The sequence below is a fragment of the Acartia tonsa genome, chromosome 11 (genome assembly GCF_053477335.1).
Source record: "Acartia tonsa isolate MP-2025a chromosome 11, ASM5347733v1, whole genome shotgun sequence".
Classification (NCBI taxonomy): domain Eukaryota; kingdom Metazoa; phylum Arthropoda; class Copepoda; order Calanoida; family Acartiidae; genus Acartia; species Acartia tonsa.
In genome coordinates, this window is record NC_137270.1 from 14736672 (window position 1) to 14756356 (window position 19685).

Genomic DNA, 19685 nt, shown 5'->3' on the forward strand with positions numbered 1-19685 from the left:
TATTTTTTAAATTTAATAAAAATTCAAATAACAAATAAAAAGGTCATTTCATTAAATAGAAATCGATAAAATTACAATTTTTAAAGAATTTTATTTGTACATATTATATTTTGAAATATTCCGTTGAGGTCAGCTGAATTTGAGTTGCCGATTGTGTATACAGTTTCCTCGGTATTTCCTCATCCTATCTCAATATTTACCACTAGCTAAAAAATCAAAATTTGAAAAATTAAAATTTGAATGTATAATGTATAAATCGTTTATACATTCAAGTTTGAAGTTTTTTTTAGTCAGTAGTAAATATTGAGATAGGATGAGGAAACTATGTAGACAATCGGCAACTCAAATTCAATTGACCTCCTTTCATGTTGTACAATTTTACCTTACTGTACATCTTTAGTGTTTCCAATAAAAATAAAAATACATAGGAACAGTAAAATTAGAATTGGAACGCTACTGTGATTTTAAATTTGCCTAGAAAATAGAAACCCCAAAAAAGAATATATAAATACAGCTAACTGATTTCATTAGATGCAGTTCAAACGGAACATCTTTAGCGACAGGTTAATAGATTTTTTTTATTTTTCGTTTATCAAATTTGCTTATATTTCCGGTATATGGTTTATTTAAAAAAAAATTATATTTAGATTTTTTATATCATTGTAATTTAAATTCCCTATATAATGTTCATTTAAATTTAATCTTCGAAACTGATTTGTAGTGTTGTTGCTACATATAACTTTATTATTAATATTTTAAATTATTCGCTTTCGCTCCATCAATTAATACGTTTAGATTTTGATAGTTTTTACGCTAAATTTTTAAATATTTATAACTCATTTTAATTATTGACTCAAATAGGAGGTTCTTTTTCCCTCTCCCACCCCTAGAGTCTACTACAAAATAATAAAGCTTAGATATGATGGCATTCTTGTTACTTATGCTTGCAATCAAACTTATTAAATAGGCGTCATGCAACTATCCCTTTTAACATTCCGATAATTATTTTTGTTCAATTAAGAAGTTAAACTTTGTTTATTACATAATTATTTTTAAGGGGGGAGGTGGATGTGCCACTTTTTGAAACCAAAAGTAAAACGTGCATGATCTTAGCACATAAAAGAGTTACAACTCTAAAATACGGCACAGCAGTTGCTTTTGTGGAGATCAATATGGAACTGTGAAGAAATTGCGGCGGAACCGCCACTCCCGCCGAAAACTGCCGTTTCTCGCCGATTTTTTTTTACTTTGTTTTGCCAAATAAGACTGTTGTCAATAATCTGAGAAGCAACTTTTTTCTCATAAAAATTTCCCTTATATTTTCACGTGACACTTGTAAATTTCAAACATGTCCATATTAAAAAAAAATTGCAAGTGTAAACTCTTTCAAGTGAAAATATAAGCGAAATTTTTATGAAAAAAAAGGTTTATCTCATATGATTGAAAATTGTCTATTATGGCGTAAAAAGGCAAAAAAAATCGGCGGGAAACAGCGGTTTTCGGCGTGTGCGGCGGTTTCGCCGCAGTTTCTTCACAGTTCCATGTTGTTCCATCAAAGCAACTGCTGTGCAGAATTTTAGAGCTGTAACTCTTTTTATGGGCTGAGATCGTGCACGTTTTACTTTTGGTTCAAAAAGTGGCGCATACGCCTCCCCCCTTTATTTCGGCTAGCTTTATAGGTATTATCCTCTTAGAAATTTTTTTTTCAATATTGAAAATTTGAGTACCCCGCCCCCCCCCCCCCCCCCCGACAGCGATCTATGTACTCTGGCCGCAGCGCTCGGCTCCCTAGCCTAAAACCTAACCTAACCTAAAATAGTTGTTCGTCGGTAGTCTGGAGGGATGGGGGGGAGGGGTACAAAATTGAAAAAAAAATTTCTAAGAGAATAACGCCGCTTTATATACTACTAACCTATTTATTTTTTCATAGTTTTTAATTTAATTCAACTGTTTGTTTTAAGAGATCTCTTTTAACTGCTGGACGTTACGTACGACATACAGACAGACTGATCGACTTTCTATTACGATTATATAAGGGTTAGGTATTTCATTTTGTTGAATCTCTTTTGACTGTTTTTAATAGTTATATTTCAGAATCAAACTTTTCCTGTTATATTTTACCTATTTATTTGCCCACCTTCAAAAAAGCTATGACATTTTTGTTAAAGGTTTATAAATAAGATTTACCCATGAATATTTTTTTTCTAGGATGGGTCCTGTTTGCATATTTTTGTTGGTGGTCTCTGCAGCCCTTTCTGTGGATGGCTTTGGTCCTCCCCGTCCTCCGTATAGTAAGTCATTTCTACTACTTAAATGGCTATTTTAACTAGAAGGGGGGGGGGGGGGGGGTTGAGGGGCTTAAAAGATCCTTATTTGCTTTCAATTTTAGTTTTAAAAAGTAACAATAATTTATTTGAGGTTTGTTTACATGGGTGATTTTTCTTTCTGGAGGGTTGAGTGTGAATTGCCTTAAACTCGAAATTAAAAAAACTTTCTCGTATTCATTCAAATCCGGTAGATAAAAACCGGTTCTCATCCATACAAAAAAACTATCGTATTAAATCCAGCTTTCTACGAATATAAAAATGTACAAATATAAGATTAATACCATTTTTTTTTAGCCTGAGGTGTCGAAGGCATTGGCTATAAAAACTGGTATTAATCTTATATTTAATTTTGTACATTCTTTATCCGCGGAAAGCTGTTTATAATACGATGAAAGAAATAACTATTCCTTATTAAGAAATAGCGGCTACGCCCTTAGAGGCCTATAATGGCACTTTGAATGTTAGTTTTAAAAAAAATAACTAGTAACTTTTCTATGTTGCGTTCAAGTCTCTAGGTAAAAAAAAATGTTTTTGATTTTTATTGTGATTTCTCTTAGAAGGGTGGTGGTACCCTCGCCTAAAATAGTTACAAACCAGGGATCGGAAGCCTCGCGTAAGCCGCGCATAAGCCTCAGTTTTAAACCTGCTTGTGAGCAGAAAAAAAAAATTTAAGAAAGAAGGATTGTCTGCTAAAGAGCCGTTTTATACATACAGCTGAATTTTATAGTGATAAAATCACGATTTCACTGAGGCTTACACGCGGCTTACGTGAGGCTTCCGATCCCTGTTACAAACCTTCCAGGGACCTATGAGAAGCTACCCTGTTAAGGAGAACCTGATCGGTTCAGCGGTTAACGAGATTCTTCGGTACAAACCGACAAACATGCATCCTGTTACTTTATTATAAGGATTTAAGTTTATTTTTGAAAAGATTAATAATGCTTGTTCCAATAAAAAAAACTCGCGTCAGTCTTTAGTAGGCCTTTTAAAATCTGCAGGAAGTCTAAACCTGTTCAAAGCGTCTAAACTTCTTTAAATTTGAGTCTTTGTCACGGCTACTGAACCCTGAAAACCTCTATTTACATTTATCTTATTTTTCTAGACAGACCTCCGTACAACTACAGACCTCCATACAACTACAAACAAGGATATAACCAATATAACCAAGGTAAACTCTAACATAACACAGTGCGTTCGAAGGTGCTTTGACTTTTGTGTCAGAACCTAAATTGGGACATAGTGCATTACCCTAGGTTAGGCAACTTTATTTCACTTTTCAATAAAATCTAAGATGCAGACGTTTTTGAGAAAATTGGATTTGAAAATTTCAAGTTCAAAGAGTTACCGCACAATCATGACAAGAAAAGCTAAGATTATTTATTTTAAATTTTGAACAACTTTGCCCTTATGAAGTCTTTCATAAAACCTCTCTATATATAATTTTAAGGCTAAATTTTCGTGACCTTAGCAAAGCAACTAATAAAAATTGCCATGAATAAACTCATTTCAGGAGTGGTTGTCCTACCCAGGTTATTGTAGGCAGTGGGGTCTGTTCTGTTGGCCCAAAACTGGCAGACCCATTTTAGATTTAGTCTGAAGTTGTTGATACACGTTTACAACGGTTTAAAACAAACCTGAAAGAAAAATAAACCAATAAGTAAAAAACACAACAGTTTCTTTATTTTTAAAAGTTACAATAAATATGTTTAATTTCTTAAGGTTTGGGCTTTCTACTTTGAAATTCTTAGGCATTTATCACTTGAATATAAGAGTCATTTTGAATTGTCAACAAGTACTTTTTAAGAATTGAGCTTATTTAAATATAACTTACTTCGCAAGGTTTTTATCTCCACGTTCAACTTGGCCCAGATGTTACACCAGAGATCCTCAACCAGCCTCTTCAAACAAAGCCGACGTTCAAGTTTTCTTCACCACAGAGTGTTCTGAAAATTGGCTTTCATAAGATGACTAGCAGATGATAATTTAGTGGGAAATTATTTAAGGATTGGGCATATGTGAATTTCAAATCTTTCTTGGAGCAATTTTGTTTAGACTTATATGTTGTTATATTGAAGAACCGTACCTTTAATTGTAGCAGGAGCCGTTTCTAGCTACACCAGTTTGTCTTGAATACTGGGTCCAATCCTTAAAAAGGAAAGTATCATTAGCATGGAGGAGAAATATGCCTTGTACAAGTTTCTTTTCTTCATGATTATTAATTTTTCTTATTTGTTCCAACAACAAATTAGTTACCTAGTATTCTGTGGGTTAAAGCAGCTCCTCAATGGCTAGTTGAGGCCCACGAAGGTCCAAGTCCACAAGTCCAGCTTCCCGGCCGTCCCAGGTTGCAATATCAACAGAACCGTTTCCCGTCAATCCTTAAATTAGCTCACATGAGATTGGAAATTTGTTAACATCTGAATTTCAAATTTCTATTTATACCTATCCCCGTTTTCTTTTCATTATTTTATGGGCTGTCTTTCTCTCATCTAATTGTAGAATTTTAAATGTTTTTACCTTGCAATAAGCTCATAGTACTTGGAGTTTCATTTTAATAGGTTTGCTTGACTTCTGAAATTATAATATGCCTTTCATTTTCACTGTTAAAATTCAAATGGATTTACAATTTAACATTACAAGATTCTTACATATAAATTGTTAACAAACAAATCTTTTTATTGAATCTACCTTTTTTAAGGATTGACCACGCAGTGTAAAAAAGATGGAGTTTTGCTTTAAATATCTTAAATTATTTTAAACGTGGCCAAATACATAAATACAATTTTCTAGTCTGATACTTAAATAAATTGGTCTTTTAAATTTAAGAAGAAACAAATTTGAAAGGAAAATTAAGCCAATTTAATAATATAAACTACAACTAGGTTTCTTTGTTTCTCATTGAAGAAAGTAGCAGGTTCGAGTCTTCGCCTCTAGCCAGAGGGGGGAATCCATAAGCGTAGATAGGGAGGAGTTTCTGAGCCTCTAAACAGATAAATACTACAGTGGTTTTATGAAAAACTTTAAAAAAGCAAACTTGTTCAAAATTTTAAATAAATGATCTTTGCTTTTCTTGTTATGAATATGCGGTATCTCTTAGGGTATGAAAATTAAACTTTAAATTTTCAAATCTAATTTTCTCAAACGGCTGCGTTTTAGGTTTTATTGAAAAGTGAAATTAAGTTATCTAACCTAGGGTAATGTCCCAATCTAGGTTCTGACACAAAAGTCAAAGCTCCTTCAAATGCACAGTGATAAAAGCTATTCTATAATTTACCATGTTTGGTTTTTCGTCTGTCCGGGAAAAGTTTCTTAAAATTTAAGTAATTACTTTTATTATTGTAGTAATTCTGTGCAGGATACTCTTGCTAAGAATACCTTTTAAACTAATTTAATTTTTAGGCATGAACTACAACAATGGGAACTATGGTTACCAGGTAAGATATATATTCGTGGTAGGCCTTACTAAAGGATAAGGTAATGGTCTAAAATGGCTCTAACATATGGATAAATGAACAAACCAATCAAAATTTAATAAAATTTAAGTACACTAAGTTTTTAGTGTTTTATTAAAGTAATCCTGCAGGAATTAATCCGCTGAAAGACTACAAGTAGATCCAATATCCTAAATGTGAAGCCTCTATCTTCAAAAACAAAACCTTTCGCCGAAATAAGCTTTTAAAACTTAATTTTCAAATGGGATGAGGTTGACTGTTTTTCCCTTTCACCTTAAGTGCCCCTAGAGGCTTCTATGGGCGTAGTGGCTATTATCCTTAAATTGTCTCAAAAATGGCCAACCGCTGAGCTGCAGCTGTTACCAGTATGCCATATGGATGGGCCAACACTAATTTTGGTTGTTTTTTAAGCTTCGAACCCTTATAAACCTACTCCTAAACACTTAACAAGCCATATCTTCAACTTATATTTTTTACTGTTAGTAGCTGTTCTCAGCCGTTTTTAGCTGTTAAACAGGTAAATCTAGAAATTTAAATTTTTTCATAATATATCTACTTAATAAATTAAAAATTGTATTTAAAGAAGATAAATTCTACTATAATAAATAAAGTTTAAATATCCCAAGAAATGGCTAACAGCTGAGATGCGGCTGGTACTTGGCTGACACATTGATGGGCCCACGCGCTCTTTTTGGAAGTATTTTTTAGCTCTGCATCTTTTTTAAAACCTACCCCTAGACCTGTATAAGGCTATATCTACAACTTAAACTTTGGCTGTTCGTAGCTGTTCTCTGCCGTTTTTAGCAGTTTAACAGCTAAATCTGGAAATAAAAAAGTATTTTTTCACTGAAATAAATTAAAAATAATTATTTAATAAAGAGGGGGGGGGGGGTTAATGAAATCTTCTCGTGATTAATGTATAAATAGCACTTAGAATTCGAATTTCTATCTAAAATTTTGCATGAATAATTCTTGGTAGGTCTATTTTCCTGAAATCGAACAAAAAGTTGGAAAAGTAACTGCTAACGGCTGGCGGCTCAGCCGTTTTGCCATATTTCGGCTATCTTAAGAGCAAATTAGTCACAACTTTTTGTCGCTCAAAACCTTATCAAACTGTTCTAGCCGGTAGCTGTTGGTACTAGAAATTGGAAATTAAAAAATTGTTATTGCTATCATTTAACATGAATTGCACCAAAAATATGTTTTAAAAAGTTGATTCTTACGTAATTAATGATTAATTTGCGCAGAAAATAGGCAAAAATCGGCTAAACTGCTGAGCCGCCAGCCGTTACTTTTCCAACTTTTTGTTCGATTTAGGGAAAATAGACCTACCAAGGATAACTCGTGAAAAATTTCTGATAGAAATTCGAATTCTAAGTACTATTTAATCATTTATTACAAGATGGTTGCATTAATCCCCTCCCCCCCCCCCCTAACACTTATGTTGAAATATCCTTAATTGGTTTTTAAAAATTACTAAAAGCTGAGCAGCGGCTGTTACCCAGCTGCCATAAAGATAGGCCCATATTAATTTTAGCAGTATTTTTGAGCTCTCCACCCATATAACCTACCCTTAGACATGTCACAAGCCATATTTACACAACATACACTTGGGCCGCTCTCTGCCATTTTCAGCCAGTTCTAGCCGTTAAGCAGCTGGTACTAGAAATTTTAAAAATGTTTATTGGTTCATATAACATATATTAAAGCAAAAATGTTTCAAAATTTATCTACTAAAGTAATGATGGAAAAAACGGCCTAACTGCAAAGCAGCCAGCTGTTAGCCGTTATTTTTCCAACTTTTTGTTCGATTTAGGGAAAATAGACCTACCAAGGATGATTCCTGCAAAGTTTCATAACGAAAATCTGATTTTAAGTGCCATTTTCGCATTGATTACGAGATGGTTGCATAACCCACCTTCTAAACTAGAGTTTAATGTTTGAAAAGATTTTAAACTCTCTAAACTGCCATTTCAAAATGCCTAGATATATCTTTTTAGTTTAAGCTAAAAGGCTTTAAATTTAAAAATTGCCCTACTTGTGGTAGTCTTTCACTATTTCCAACTGGTCTTTAAAAATAAGTATACTTCAATCAGAAGTGTGAGTTTTGATGCTTTAAAACTCCAATTGTAGAATTTATTATTTTAACCGGTTCTCCGTCATTCTGGAAATGCTGGAAAATCTTGTATAGCGTCCTTTATATACAACTTTTAAAGAATTTTTTTAAATCTTAAATAAATAATCTTATGATTTTTCATGTTAAAATCCAGGTAAAGCTTGTCTTGTCTGTCGTCTTGCTAACAGCTGGACCGTTATGGTTTTCCCTTACATTTAAGCTTTATGGGTCCAGGTAGATTTAATCCAATTGGGGTAAGATCCCTCTACCATCTAAAGAAAAATCTCTTTTACAATACGTACATACTTTCTCAAGCTTAGCCGCTTGTTTATCTTTTTTTTGTCCCGTCAATGTTCCTGTAGGCTAATTTTGAAAGTAACTATTAAGTGCAGATTTTGTGATAGCATCATTGAATTGGCTTTCTGTTACATTGATTTTCTGAGTATAGTCCCTTTTGTGGCAACGCACCTTAAAAGACTATCTTTCTTATTTTTCACAGTAGGTCTTCTCTTAATTTTAGCCTTTGTGGGGGGTTTTAACCCTGCAGGACCAATTGCCTAACCCTGATGGGCAATCAATTAACTCAATATAACCTAACCTAGAATAACCTATAAAAAGTTATTTTAAAAATACGACTTATATCCCCTTAAGGGGTGTTGCCACAAAAGGGACTAATCCTGATTTTTTGTTGCAAAGCATAGTATCTATTTGGGGTTATTTTGATAGGTTTTTAATATATTTCTTATATTTCTTTAAAAATCTATACATTTTCTTTTTAGAGCAAAACATATTCTGGTAATAAAGGTCTGTCAGTTCTACCACGGTGTACTACAGGTAAGTTTCTCCCTTTGTACAAAAAAAAAGGTGGGATGTCTGTTTATTGTGTAATTAATATCTCTCATACGGCTTGACCAATAAAGTGTTTCAAATAGTATATAATATTGTAGTTTTATTTAAAAAAAAAAAAAATTAGATGTCCTAGATTTTGTATTATAAATTTCATCCATATTTTGTTATACAGTTAGGGAGTTGAATCCATTTTTATAGAAGCAGAAATATAATCTATGATTATGGTTTGGACCCTCTAAAACTGTAATCTACCCTTCCACTTTCCCCTCTCTTGGTAAAGAGATCTTCAACGGCGATACGATTTTTGAAATTTAAGATTCCACTTTTGCCTCTCTTGGTGAAGATATCTTCAACAAGAGAGACAAAAGTGGAATCTTATATTTCAAAAATCGTATCGGCATTAAAGATATCTTCACTAAGAGAGGGGAAAAGGGAATCTTACATTTTAAAAATCGTATCGGCGTTGAAGATATCTTCACCAAGAGAGGGGAAAGTAGAATCTTACATTTCAAAAATCGTATCGGCGTTGAAGATATCTTCACCAAGAGAGGGGAAAGTGGAAAGGTAGATTACAGTTTTAGAGGGTCCAAACCATAATCATAGATTATATTTCTGCTTTTATAAAAATGGATTCAACTCTCTAACTGTTATAGGTTAGAGCTATGTTTCTACAACTTTTAGCGTAGTTTTTATAAGTAAAGCTTTATTGTCTTTAAAGGGGAGAAAATTTAGACAATCTTTAAGGACAAAGTCAAGGGGTTGTAGTACGTACCAGGGGCGTCCAAGCTTTTTTTTTTTTGGGGGGGGGGGGAGTGTAAATTTTAAGGGTGGTAATTTTTTTTTTCTCCAAAAATTTTTACCCGTGGGGTATAATTTGATGGGGGTGGGGGGGGTATTCCCCCTCCCCCCCCCCCCTGAAATCTGTTGACGGGGGTAAATTTATTTTACTCTCCACATTTCATTTTTGGAAAGTATATACTTTCTTGAAGTCAATCTTTACGAGGAAGGTATATTTGGAAAGGGGAAAATGTGTAGAAAACACCCATGTAAATTAGAAAATCCGCAGAAATCATTTTTAAAAGTTATTTGCAAAATTTAGCAATGTTAATTTGCAAAATTTATTTCATGCCTTAAATGACATATTTTGAATAAATCTTTTTATAAAAGTTTTTCATCTTTAAGTTAAGGGCATATATAAGACAAAATAAATATCTTCAGTGTCAGTTTTTTCGCCTTATATATAAAAAAAGGCTATCATTACATTTCATTTAAAAAAAATGCATATAAACAGAAATTATGATTTTAATTAAAGTCAACACAATAATTGATATAAAATCTATCATTTTAAAGTTGAAAGTCGGATAAAAAATTCTTTTTAGAGCAAATATAGTGCAAAAAGTAACCAAAGCGTTTTAGCAAAGTATGAATATCTAAAGAAATAAATACTTTTTAATTTTGATATACAAATCAGATAAAAGTATATAAAAAAAAAAAAAAAAAAAAAAAAAAAGAGATCAAAAACTATAAAACAAGGTATATTATTTTTCACTCTGTCACTGACTAAAGAGCACTTTTAGGTTTGATTATAACCAAGGCAGTATATAAACACTCATTTTTTAAAGTTAATTAAACAAAATGAATGCAATTATACAATTAAACCAGTTTTATAATGCAGTAAGCCTTTTTGTGGATATTTTTTTTGGTCGAAATTATTCTTTATTTCTGTAATAAACTTGCTTAAAATCTAATGATTTGAAAATTCGTGATTAAGAACTTCATATTTACACTGTTTAGTAGGGATGGGAATCCGTCGAATTTTTGGGCCGGATTCGGATTCCGGATTCTGAAGGAATCCGTCAAAAAAAGTGACTGATTCTTGCGGATTCCGGATTCTTAATTTTGGTGGATTCTGGATTCGGATTCCGGATTCTAGCAGTATTTTAAAAGGCCGTCCATCACAGAGGGATAGCTTTTTTCATTAATTTATCACTATGTTACTTGGTTGAAGCCTTGATTTGTTTAAAGTGTTGACTTCCAGCATAACTAAAACATTTACATCACATTAGTAATTATTAAAATTTGTTATGTAGAAAAAAATTTAAGTGCTACGTATGTCCTAAAAATGTGCTTGGTATTTTCTAACGGGAGTGTGTATATTTTTATGTCATGTGATCACTGTACAGTACAGCCAATTAGAGGGCTTAGTTGATGGTCACTGTGGGCTAGAATTGAATCAAGACAAAAGTAAGTGCCGAGCCCTGGGACCTATGTATGGTGAAAATAGACTTAAAACCATGATGAGTCCAGGTAAAACCAAAATATTTCAGCGGGGGCTTTTTGAGAAAATTAGATTTGAAAATTTCAAGTTCAATTTTCACCCCCTAGGAGTTGCCGCATAATCATGACAAGAAAAGCAAATATTATTTATTTTAAATTTTGAACAACTTTGCTTTTATAAAGTTCTTCATAAAACCACTACTGAAGGGAGTTAATAAATGGTTATTTTTATCACTTGCTATGCAAAGGTCACGAAAATTCAGCCTAAAATAAATCATATATAGAGAGGTTTTAAGAAAGACTTCATAAAAGCAAAGTTGTTCAAAATTTAAAATAAATAATATTTGCTTTTCTTGTCATGATTATGCGGCAGCTCCTAGGGGTTGAAAATTGAACTTGAAATTTTCAAATCTAATTTTCTCAAAAAGCCCCCGCTGAAATATTTTGGTTTTACCTAGAATCATCATGGTTTTATGTCTATTTTCACCATACATAGGTCACAGGGCTCGGCACTTACTTTTGTCTTGATTCAATTCTAGCCCACAGTGTGGTGAGTAGATTACACTTCATCACGTGGTCGTTGGCTGTCCAATCTAAGGTCTTGGAATTGAATAGCTCATCACGTGATCGCTGGCCTGACAATGAGAGCTCTGTGATATCAGCTGGTATATCAACTTCGTGGTTTATGTGGGAAATGGGGGGGGAGGGAAGGTGGTGTGTTTGCCTTCAAAAAGAGGGAGTTGTAAGAAAAAACTCAAGACAGTAATTTTAGCCTACCAATTTAGAATCCGGAATCCGCTATAAAAAACGGATTCTGGATTCGGATTCCAAAATTGGCCGAAAATTGGGCGGATTCCGGATTCCGGATCCGGATTCCCATCACTACTGTTTAGACATATAAATTTCAAAGAAAAAGATTAAATCCTTAAAGTTTAAATAATACTTTATTCATTTACATAAAAAAAACGTTAAAATTATTAGATAAAAAAAAAGATAAAAAATAAGTAATTTTTACAAATCATTTTGTGTCGTCTTCATAAACTATTTCCCCTTTAAAAAATCAGTTTGGTAGAATTCATAACTATAAATAATCTTTGTTGAGCATATATATGTTTTACTAAAAATATTTAAAAGAACATGAAACAATTTTGGATTATTAAAATATCAACTATTCACCTAACAATTTGTTATTTCACTATTTTTTTTTAACTCTTTTATTTTTGTTATAAATTTTATTTACCAGTAAAAGCTCATAGGGAGTTGATAACCTTTATTTCTTGTTTTTTATTCTAATGAGAATTTTAAATGACTGAATTTTTCCAACTATACAGCATGCATGTTTTTGTCAATAATTAAGACATTACGGGTTTTTATGTACAAAATGGTTGTTTTGATTCAAGAAAAAAAATATAATTCTCTAATAACTAATATGCACTATAGTTTTGAATATGTCTATATTTTGGTTTTTTAAAAAGTACTATACCAACAAACATGCATGCCTGTGAATTAGTTTCAATATAAGTAAAGTGTGTCTCCACAAAATTTACCCCCGGGGTAAAATTTTTGGGGGGTAATTTAATAATGTAAGAAGGTACCTACCTAATAATGAAATATTTAGTATTAAAAATTGAGCTTAGTACGCCAAAAAATTTTTGTTAAGGGCTTTTTATTTTTTGGGTCTATTTACTCTCCCAAAATTGGAGTGGGTAAATACCCCCTTCTGTATTGTTGGATGTGTCTACGGCACCCTTAAGGTAGGGGTAAACTTTAAATGGGGGGGGATAATCACTCCTTTACCCCCACCCCTTGGATGTCCTTGTTACGTATAAAAAGAGGGTTGTATTTTTTCGTTTTATGGGAGGGGGTAGATATACGATACCCCTAAATGTCTACCTACTCAACCAAGTCCTAAAAGTCCAAATTATTGCATGAAGTAGCTTAACTTTTTATCACTCTTAAAATTTAAGAAGTGTGTCTTTATTACCTCAAAATTCCCCTTGGCTGTAATAGATGTGTATCAGGGGCTGTAGACTCCTAGCAATTTGTGTGTATAGGGGTATACTAAAGGGGTGTATATATTCATAATTTTGCTGTTGGGGGGGGGGGGGGTGGATACATCCTGATTTATGCCTCTGATGTTAACTTTGTACTTGTACAATACCCTGTCCTGTTTTAGAAAAATTTTGTTAAAATTTTGGCCCCCAGCCAAAATATGGTTGACTTCTGCTAAAAAATGATTCATGCAAATTTTTTTTTCTGTAATGCAAAAATTGCGATGGTACAAGCACTGCAAAGTTAAAGATCTGCAAAAAGACCTGTTTTTAAAGCTCTTGTACCATCTTAATTTTAAAGTTTTTTTTACAATATTTCAATTCTAGTATGTCAATATAAACCTGAAATTTACCAAAAAAATGGGGGCCGTCTAAATTTTTAACTTTGAAGGACTAAGGTGTAGTAGTAATCTTCCAAAGTCAAAATTGCCAAATTGCATACATAAATAATAGGGTTGGGCCAGATTAGACGGAAACAGATACCCGGCTGATTTATAATGCTAGATATCAATTATTCAGGTTTATTTTGACACACTAGAATTGGAATTTTGTATCAATAATAAAATTGAGATAGAACCAAATCTTTAAAAACTGTCTTTTTGCTATTCTAGTGTCTTGATATAAACCTGAATACTTGATATCTGGCATTATAAATCAGCCAGAAATCTGTATCCGCCGAATCCAGCCCAACCCTATTATTTAAGTTTGCAATTTGGCAATTTGAACTCTGGAAGATTACTTGCTACACCTTAGTCCTTCATATGATAAAATTTAGACAGATCCCTTTTTTTGGTAATTCCAGGTTTATACAGACACACTAGAATTGAAATTTTGTACAAATCTTTAAAACTGACATGGTACAAGAGCTATAAAACAGATTTTAAAAACTTTGCAGTGCTTGTACCATCGCAATTTTTGCATTTCAGAAAAAATATTTTGCATGAGTCATTATTTTTGCATAATTCAACCATATTTTGGCTGGGGGCCAAAATTTTGTAAAAAAATTTCTAAAACGGGACGGTGTAGTGTACAGCTTTGACATTTTAGGATCTACAAGATTGGAGATAGGTGTAGTTGGGCCAGATGGAACCTGCATGCCTGACGTATGTGTGTATGTCACAGATAAATCAACTTCAATCAATGTCACTACCAACAGTCTTGGACTTGCAGCTGTTAATGTGAAAGGCTGTCATGCTAGAGTGTCTGTAGCCACCATAGAATATGAAGCAAAAGTCCTTGATATTGACCTTGAATCCTGTGAGGATGGAAAACAAAAAGTAGTAGTGAGCTTGACGAAAACCTGCAACTTCAACATTATATTCCAGTATTATGGTTATAATTCTGAAGACCTAACTGGTATTATGATTCCAAGTGCACATCTGCTACGTTATGAATATACAACATCAAGTGGTGCCACAGGTTTTGGAACCACTATAGGCGGCTGTTTCACGGCTCCTACTTGTATTTATGTTAATACAGACGACCCATACACTGAAAGACTAAAGATTTCTGTCAGCAAATCTTCTGGTGGAAACACAATTAATGTACTGGACGTTAGTATGCTTGATTATGATGAGGATGATGATGAATATATTATTTCTTATGGAGCTAGAGTAACCATACCTTCAACATTTAGTAAAATTGATCCGGAGGACGTACTTTTTTATCTTTATCTAAATGTTTGGTTGGAATCTTACTTTAAAGGATGCGATAATATCATTTGCTTAGGCTATGGAGATTATCTATTGACAATTGACTATGATGGGTATTGTGAATATATAGATCAATATGCTGTCGTTACAGCGGATTCCTCTATGACTCTGAAACCAATGGGCTTTGCTGTTGATAAAACTCGTGTTGATACAAATAGAGACATCCTGATGTGCCTTCCTTTAAAAGCTGAAGATGTATCTTACGGCTATCCATATTTTAAGGTAAGAGTTTTAAGTTTTATTTAAGTAAATTTTAAGTTTAGATTTCTCTTTCAGGTTTAAGGAATGTATATTTTGCGCGGATTTTCTGTGAAGGTTTATTCTAATAAATTAAATTTGACATGGTATTTGTTATAATAAGGTACAACATGGAACTGTAAAGCAACTGAGACAAAGCTGATGCTTAAAACTGTTATCTTCCGCCAATATTTTTGCTTTTTCTCGCTAAATCTGGCAAATATGAAGTATTTAAGACTATTTATTATCTTCTCAAAGTTTACCTTTTATTTACTTTTGACACTTAAAATCATTTTTTATAAACATATCCCAACTCTACCCAAAAAAAAAGTGTCTGGTGCAAATAGAGGATAAAAAGGTTGAATCAAGTCAAAAAGAGTGTGCCAAACACAAGTAAAGTTGAGTATGCTAATATTTTCTTCGTCTTTGCCGATTTCGCCTCCGTACATCCGTGGTCCCCAAATAAAAAAAACTTTGGCGTCCTTGTCTCTAATATAAAGATGACCCCCTTCCCACCTCTGAACTTTGTGGTTCCGTAGGCACCCTATAAATCTTAATTTAAAAAAAAAAGCTTTGACTTCCTTTATTGCTCTTGTATAATAATTTTATGATTCTTCAGGGCGGTGCTGCATTTGTTGATTATAATGGCAAAGTGACAACTAATGAAGTTAATGATTATATGTAAGTTTTATTTCCTTTCACAAAAGTAACTAAATTTTTGTCTGTATTTTTTTTAAACTAAGACATGTACAGTGTCTCGTCCCAAAATATGGTTGATTCTTGGGAAAAAATTAATCTTGCAAAATGTTTTTCCTTTATTGCAAAAATTACAGTACAAGCACTCTGCAATTTTTAGGTAAAACATCCATTGCATCAGAACTATGGCTTCATTGTGCTCCCAGGAAAGGCCTTGAGGAGTAGAATCTGAAAACTTTATCCGTTTCATAATATCTCATTCCTAGCCTTAGAAATGACTAAAAATCACATTTTTTTAAAGTTTATTGAGAATTGTCAAATTTGTACAGTTTTTTTTATATTTTTTTAAGGCTAAGAATGAGATATTTTGAAACTGACAAAAGTTCCTGTACAAAAAAAAATTATTTTTTTGAATTCGTCATTTTTTGTATCAATCCACCATTTTCACTGTTGGGGGAAACTCTTAATCTTATGATTGTACATTTTTGTATTTGTAGAAAACTGTATAGGTATATTACGATGCTAGACATATTTTTTTTGCGTATGTGAACTGGTTTTAATCCACCGTATTTAAATCTGTTTGAAATAAATACGAGAATAGTTATTTCTTTCATCGTATTATAAACCGCTTTCTGCGGATTTTTTTTAGCCCCGAGGTGCCGAAGGCACCGGCTAAAAAAACTGGTTTTAATTTTATGATTGTAAATTTCTATATTTGTAGTAAGCTGGATATAATACGATGCTAGACATAGTTTTTTCGTATGGAAGAGAACCGGTTCCTATCCACCGGATTCGAAAGAATAAGAGAAACAAAGTAATACTTTTACAGACACTATATTAACCTTAATTTCTACATGTTGCTTAATGGAGTTTAATGCGTAACTCTAAACATTATTCGCCATTCATAGTTGTCTCTTTCTAATTATTAAATATATTAAGAAATTGGGACGGTGATGACTACGACGAGTATTTTATGCCTTTCTGTGTATGCGAAGGAGATCCGAAGAAAGTTATGGCAGTACCTCATGATAAAGTCATGGCGAGATCTTGTCCTGACAGCAAGTGCGAGTTTTACGAACGCTGTCCTTGCCCCCACAGTTATGATCTCGGTTATTGCACCGGGGGAACGCCTCCATAATTAATTGAGGTAATATTATCTTATAGGTCTGAACTCTTATTTCTTTGTTTTCCGCGTCGTTTCACTAATTAGGGAAGGATATTTATGGGAATGTTCTTTTTAAAAGCTAAGCATTTCTATAATTTGGGTCCGTCCGGACGTCTGAGATGGATAGCTTTTTTTCAGTAATTTAGGCATGTTAGAATTGTCCTATCGATTTAGAAAGCGTAGCAACTATATAATCATTACCAGAATGTCTGTACGTCATTTTAAAAATGTTTGCTTTTTTATATTTTTAACAATTAATCTTAATGTGATCCAATTATCCGATTGTTCTGATTTTTGGTATACTGATTCCTAGGACAAGAAAGTACAATATTATAAGCAAAGTAACTCTATAATAAAGTCGTAAAAATGTAAGCATGTCCATAAATATTATGTATCAAGAAGTTTTTCAACAAATTTACTCACAATTTTGCTTCATTTATATTCTTATTTTTAGTTTTTAAGTAATAATGTCCGTTTGTCCTACCGTTTCAGGGCTTCGCTTTTATGGATGTTGTCATCGTTGTTTTAACTTTTTGTGTGGACAATCTTAACTAATAAAATGCGAAAATTTATTCAGTATGTTTTTTTTTTAACTAGAATGATAGTTATTTATCGAATCGTAAAAATCAAAGCTTTCTGCGGGAAATTAAAGTTCCTTGCTTTGCATTGTTGTAATATACTCTGTTTATTAGTAATTACTAAAATCTGTTCTTATTTAGGTTCTGGCTAATCACGAGCATTGGAAACTGGATCTTCAGAGATTATTTTATCACCTATGTATATTGTTGTGCAATAAATATTTTATCCTAATTTTTTAAAGATTTTTAAAAGCTAAGCTTTTCTATAATTAGGGTTTGCCCGTCGGTAACTGTTAGTTAGTTTATTTAGTTATACTGGAATATACCTATCCATTTCAAACTTTGCATGGGATATTTGCAGCAGTTAGGTACGAGTTAGAAAGCGAATTAACTTAAGTCTATACGTTTATTTTTACCCTCTTTAGTAGCGAAGCTACTTTATAATTTGAAATGTCCGTCTGTCCGTCTTAGTTTGGGGGAAACGTGATTTTCTCGGCTCCTATAAAAGATAAAAGGCTGATTTTTTTGACAACGTTTCCATTATTAAGGAGCACAATTAACTATAAAACCTCAACGGCGGTAGGACCGCTTTTTAGCAGGTTTTAGGCTATTTTTGTATCTTTCACATTTTTCTCCATCTTTGATTTTTATGGTCTGATTTCCAAATTTTTTTCAGTTTTAAATTTTAGTATATTTTTGTATTTTTCTCCATACCTTTGGTGTTTATGGCCTGATTTCCAAAGTTTTTCAGTTATAGATATCAAAATTAAATTTCCTGTCGTTTAAAAAACAAGGATGACAACATCCATAAGTAGCGAAGCACAAAAATTGTGGATGGGAATACGTAGAAGTAGATTTAAAATCAATAATAGATTTATTGGAGAAAATAAACATGAAACCTTGTTTTATTTTGTATGATGAAGATGGTTAACGTAAATTACATACTAGATGCACATAACAATGGGAAAAAATATTTTGAAACTGTTAATGCAAAAAAGTTTTAAAATTGGACCAAAAATGCCAAAGATATAGGGAAATATATCAACATATAAAAATAGCCAAAAACCTGCTAAAAGGTAGTTTGGCCGCCATTTTTTCTTTTCATAAAACGCCAGAAATTTAATTTTAATATCTTTAACTGAAAAATTTATGAAAATTGAACCATAAACACCAAAGATATGGGTAAAAATGTGAAAAATATAAAAATAGCCAAAAACCTGCAAATAGGCAGTCTGACTGTCATTGTTATTTTCTTCAAACGACAGGAAATTTAATTTTGATATCTTTAACTGAAAAAATTTCGAAAATCGGACCATAAACACCAAAGATATGGAGAAAAATGTGAAAAATATAAAAATAGCCAAAAACCTGCAAAAAGGCAGTCTGACTGTCATTGTTGTTTTCTTCAAATGACGGGAAATTTAATTTTGATATCTTTAACTGAAAAATTTTTGAAAATCGGACCATAAACACCAAAGATATGGGGAAAATTTGGAAAATATAAAAAATAGCCTAAAACCTGCTATAAAGCAGTCCGACCGCCATTGATGTTTTATAGTTAATTGTGCTCCTTAATGATGGGAATGTTGTCAAAAAATTTCAGCTCTTTATCTTTTATAGGAGCCGAGAAAATCACGTTTCCCCCAATTCATTAATTACGGACGGACGGACAGACGGACGGACAGACGGACGGACGGACGGACATTGTGAATTATAGAGTAGCTTCGCTACTAAAAAACAACAATGACGGTCAGACTGTCTTTTTGCAGGTTTTTGGCTAATTCAAAATTTTAAAATTATTATTTTAGCCATTTGTATAATGTCTAATACAACTTAAATCCATTTTCGCTGCATATTTATTAATGCATCCTTTTAGATCTGTATTAGACATTATACAAATGGCGAAAATAATAATTTTGAAATTTTGAATTCTAAATTTGTATACTCTGTTAAAAACCTTATTCCATCTCGAAGATCAATGCCCCGTACGATTTTAACAGAGTATTCAACTTGAGAATTCAAAATTTTAAATTATTATTTTAGCCATTTGTATTTTGTCTAACACAGCTCTAAAAAGATGCATTAATAAATATGCAGCGAAAATGGATTTAAGTTGTATTATTTTGAATTCTTATGTTGTATACTCTGTGTTGAAATCCCATCGTCTTCGTTCAATCAATCAATGTCTAAAAAATTGTCGAAAAAACGCGGCATCTTTTAAGAAC

At 32.6% G+C, this 19685-nt stretch overlaps 1 protein-coding gene across 1 annotated transcript; it reads left to right on the plus strand.

Moving 5' to 3' along the window:
• Nucleotides 1-275: 275 nt before the first annotated feature.
• LOC145332478 (uncharacterized) lies at nucleotides 276-17692 on the plus strand. The gene is made up of 9 exons (XM_080177479.1): nucleotides 276-563; nucleotides 2209-2291; nucleotides 3430-3495; nucleotides 5727-5761; nucleotides 8675-8729; nucleotides 14120-15006; nucleotides 15641-15702; nucleotides 16657-16864; nucleotides 17602-17692. Exons 1-8 carry the CDS (start codon nucleotides 532-534, stop codon nucleotides 16853-16855), a joined length of 1419 nt encoding a protein of 472 aa, XP_080033605.1. The 5' UTR covers nucleotides 276-531; the 3' UTR covers nucleotides 16856-16864; nucleotides 17602-17692.
• Nucleotides 17693-19685: the final 1993 nt, after the last annotated feature.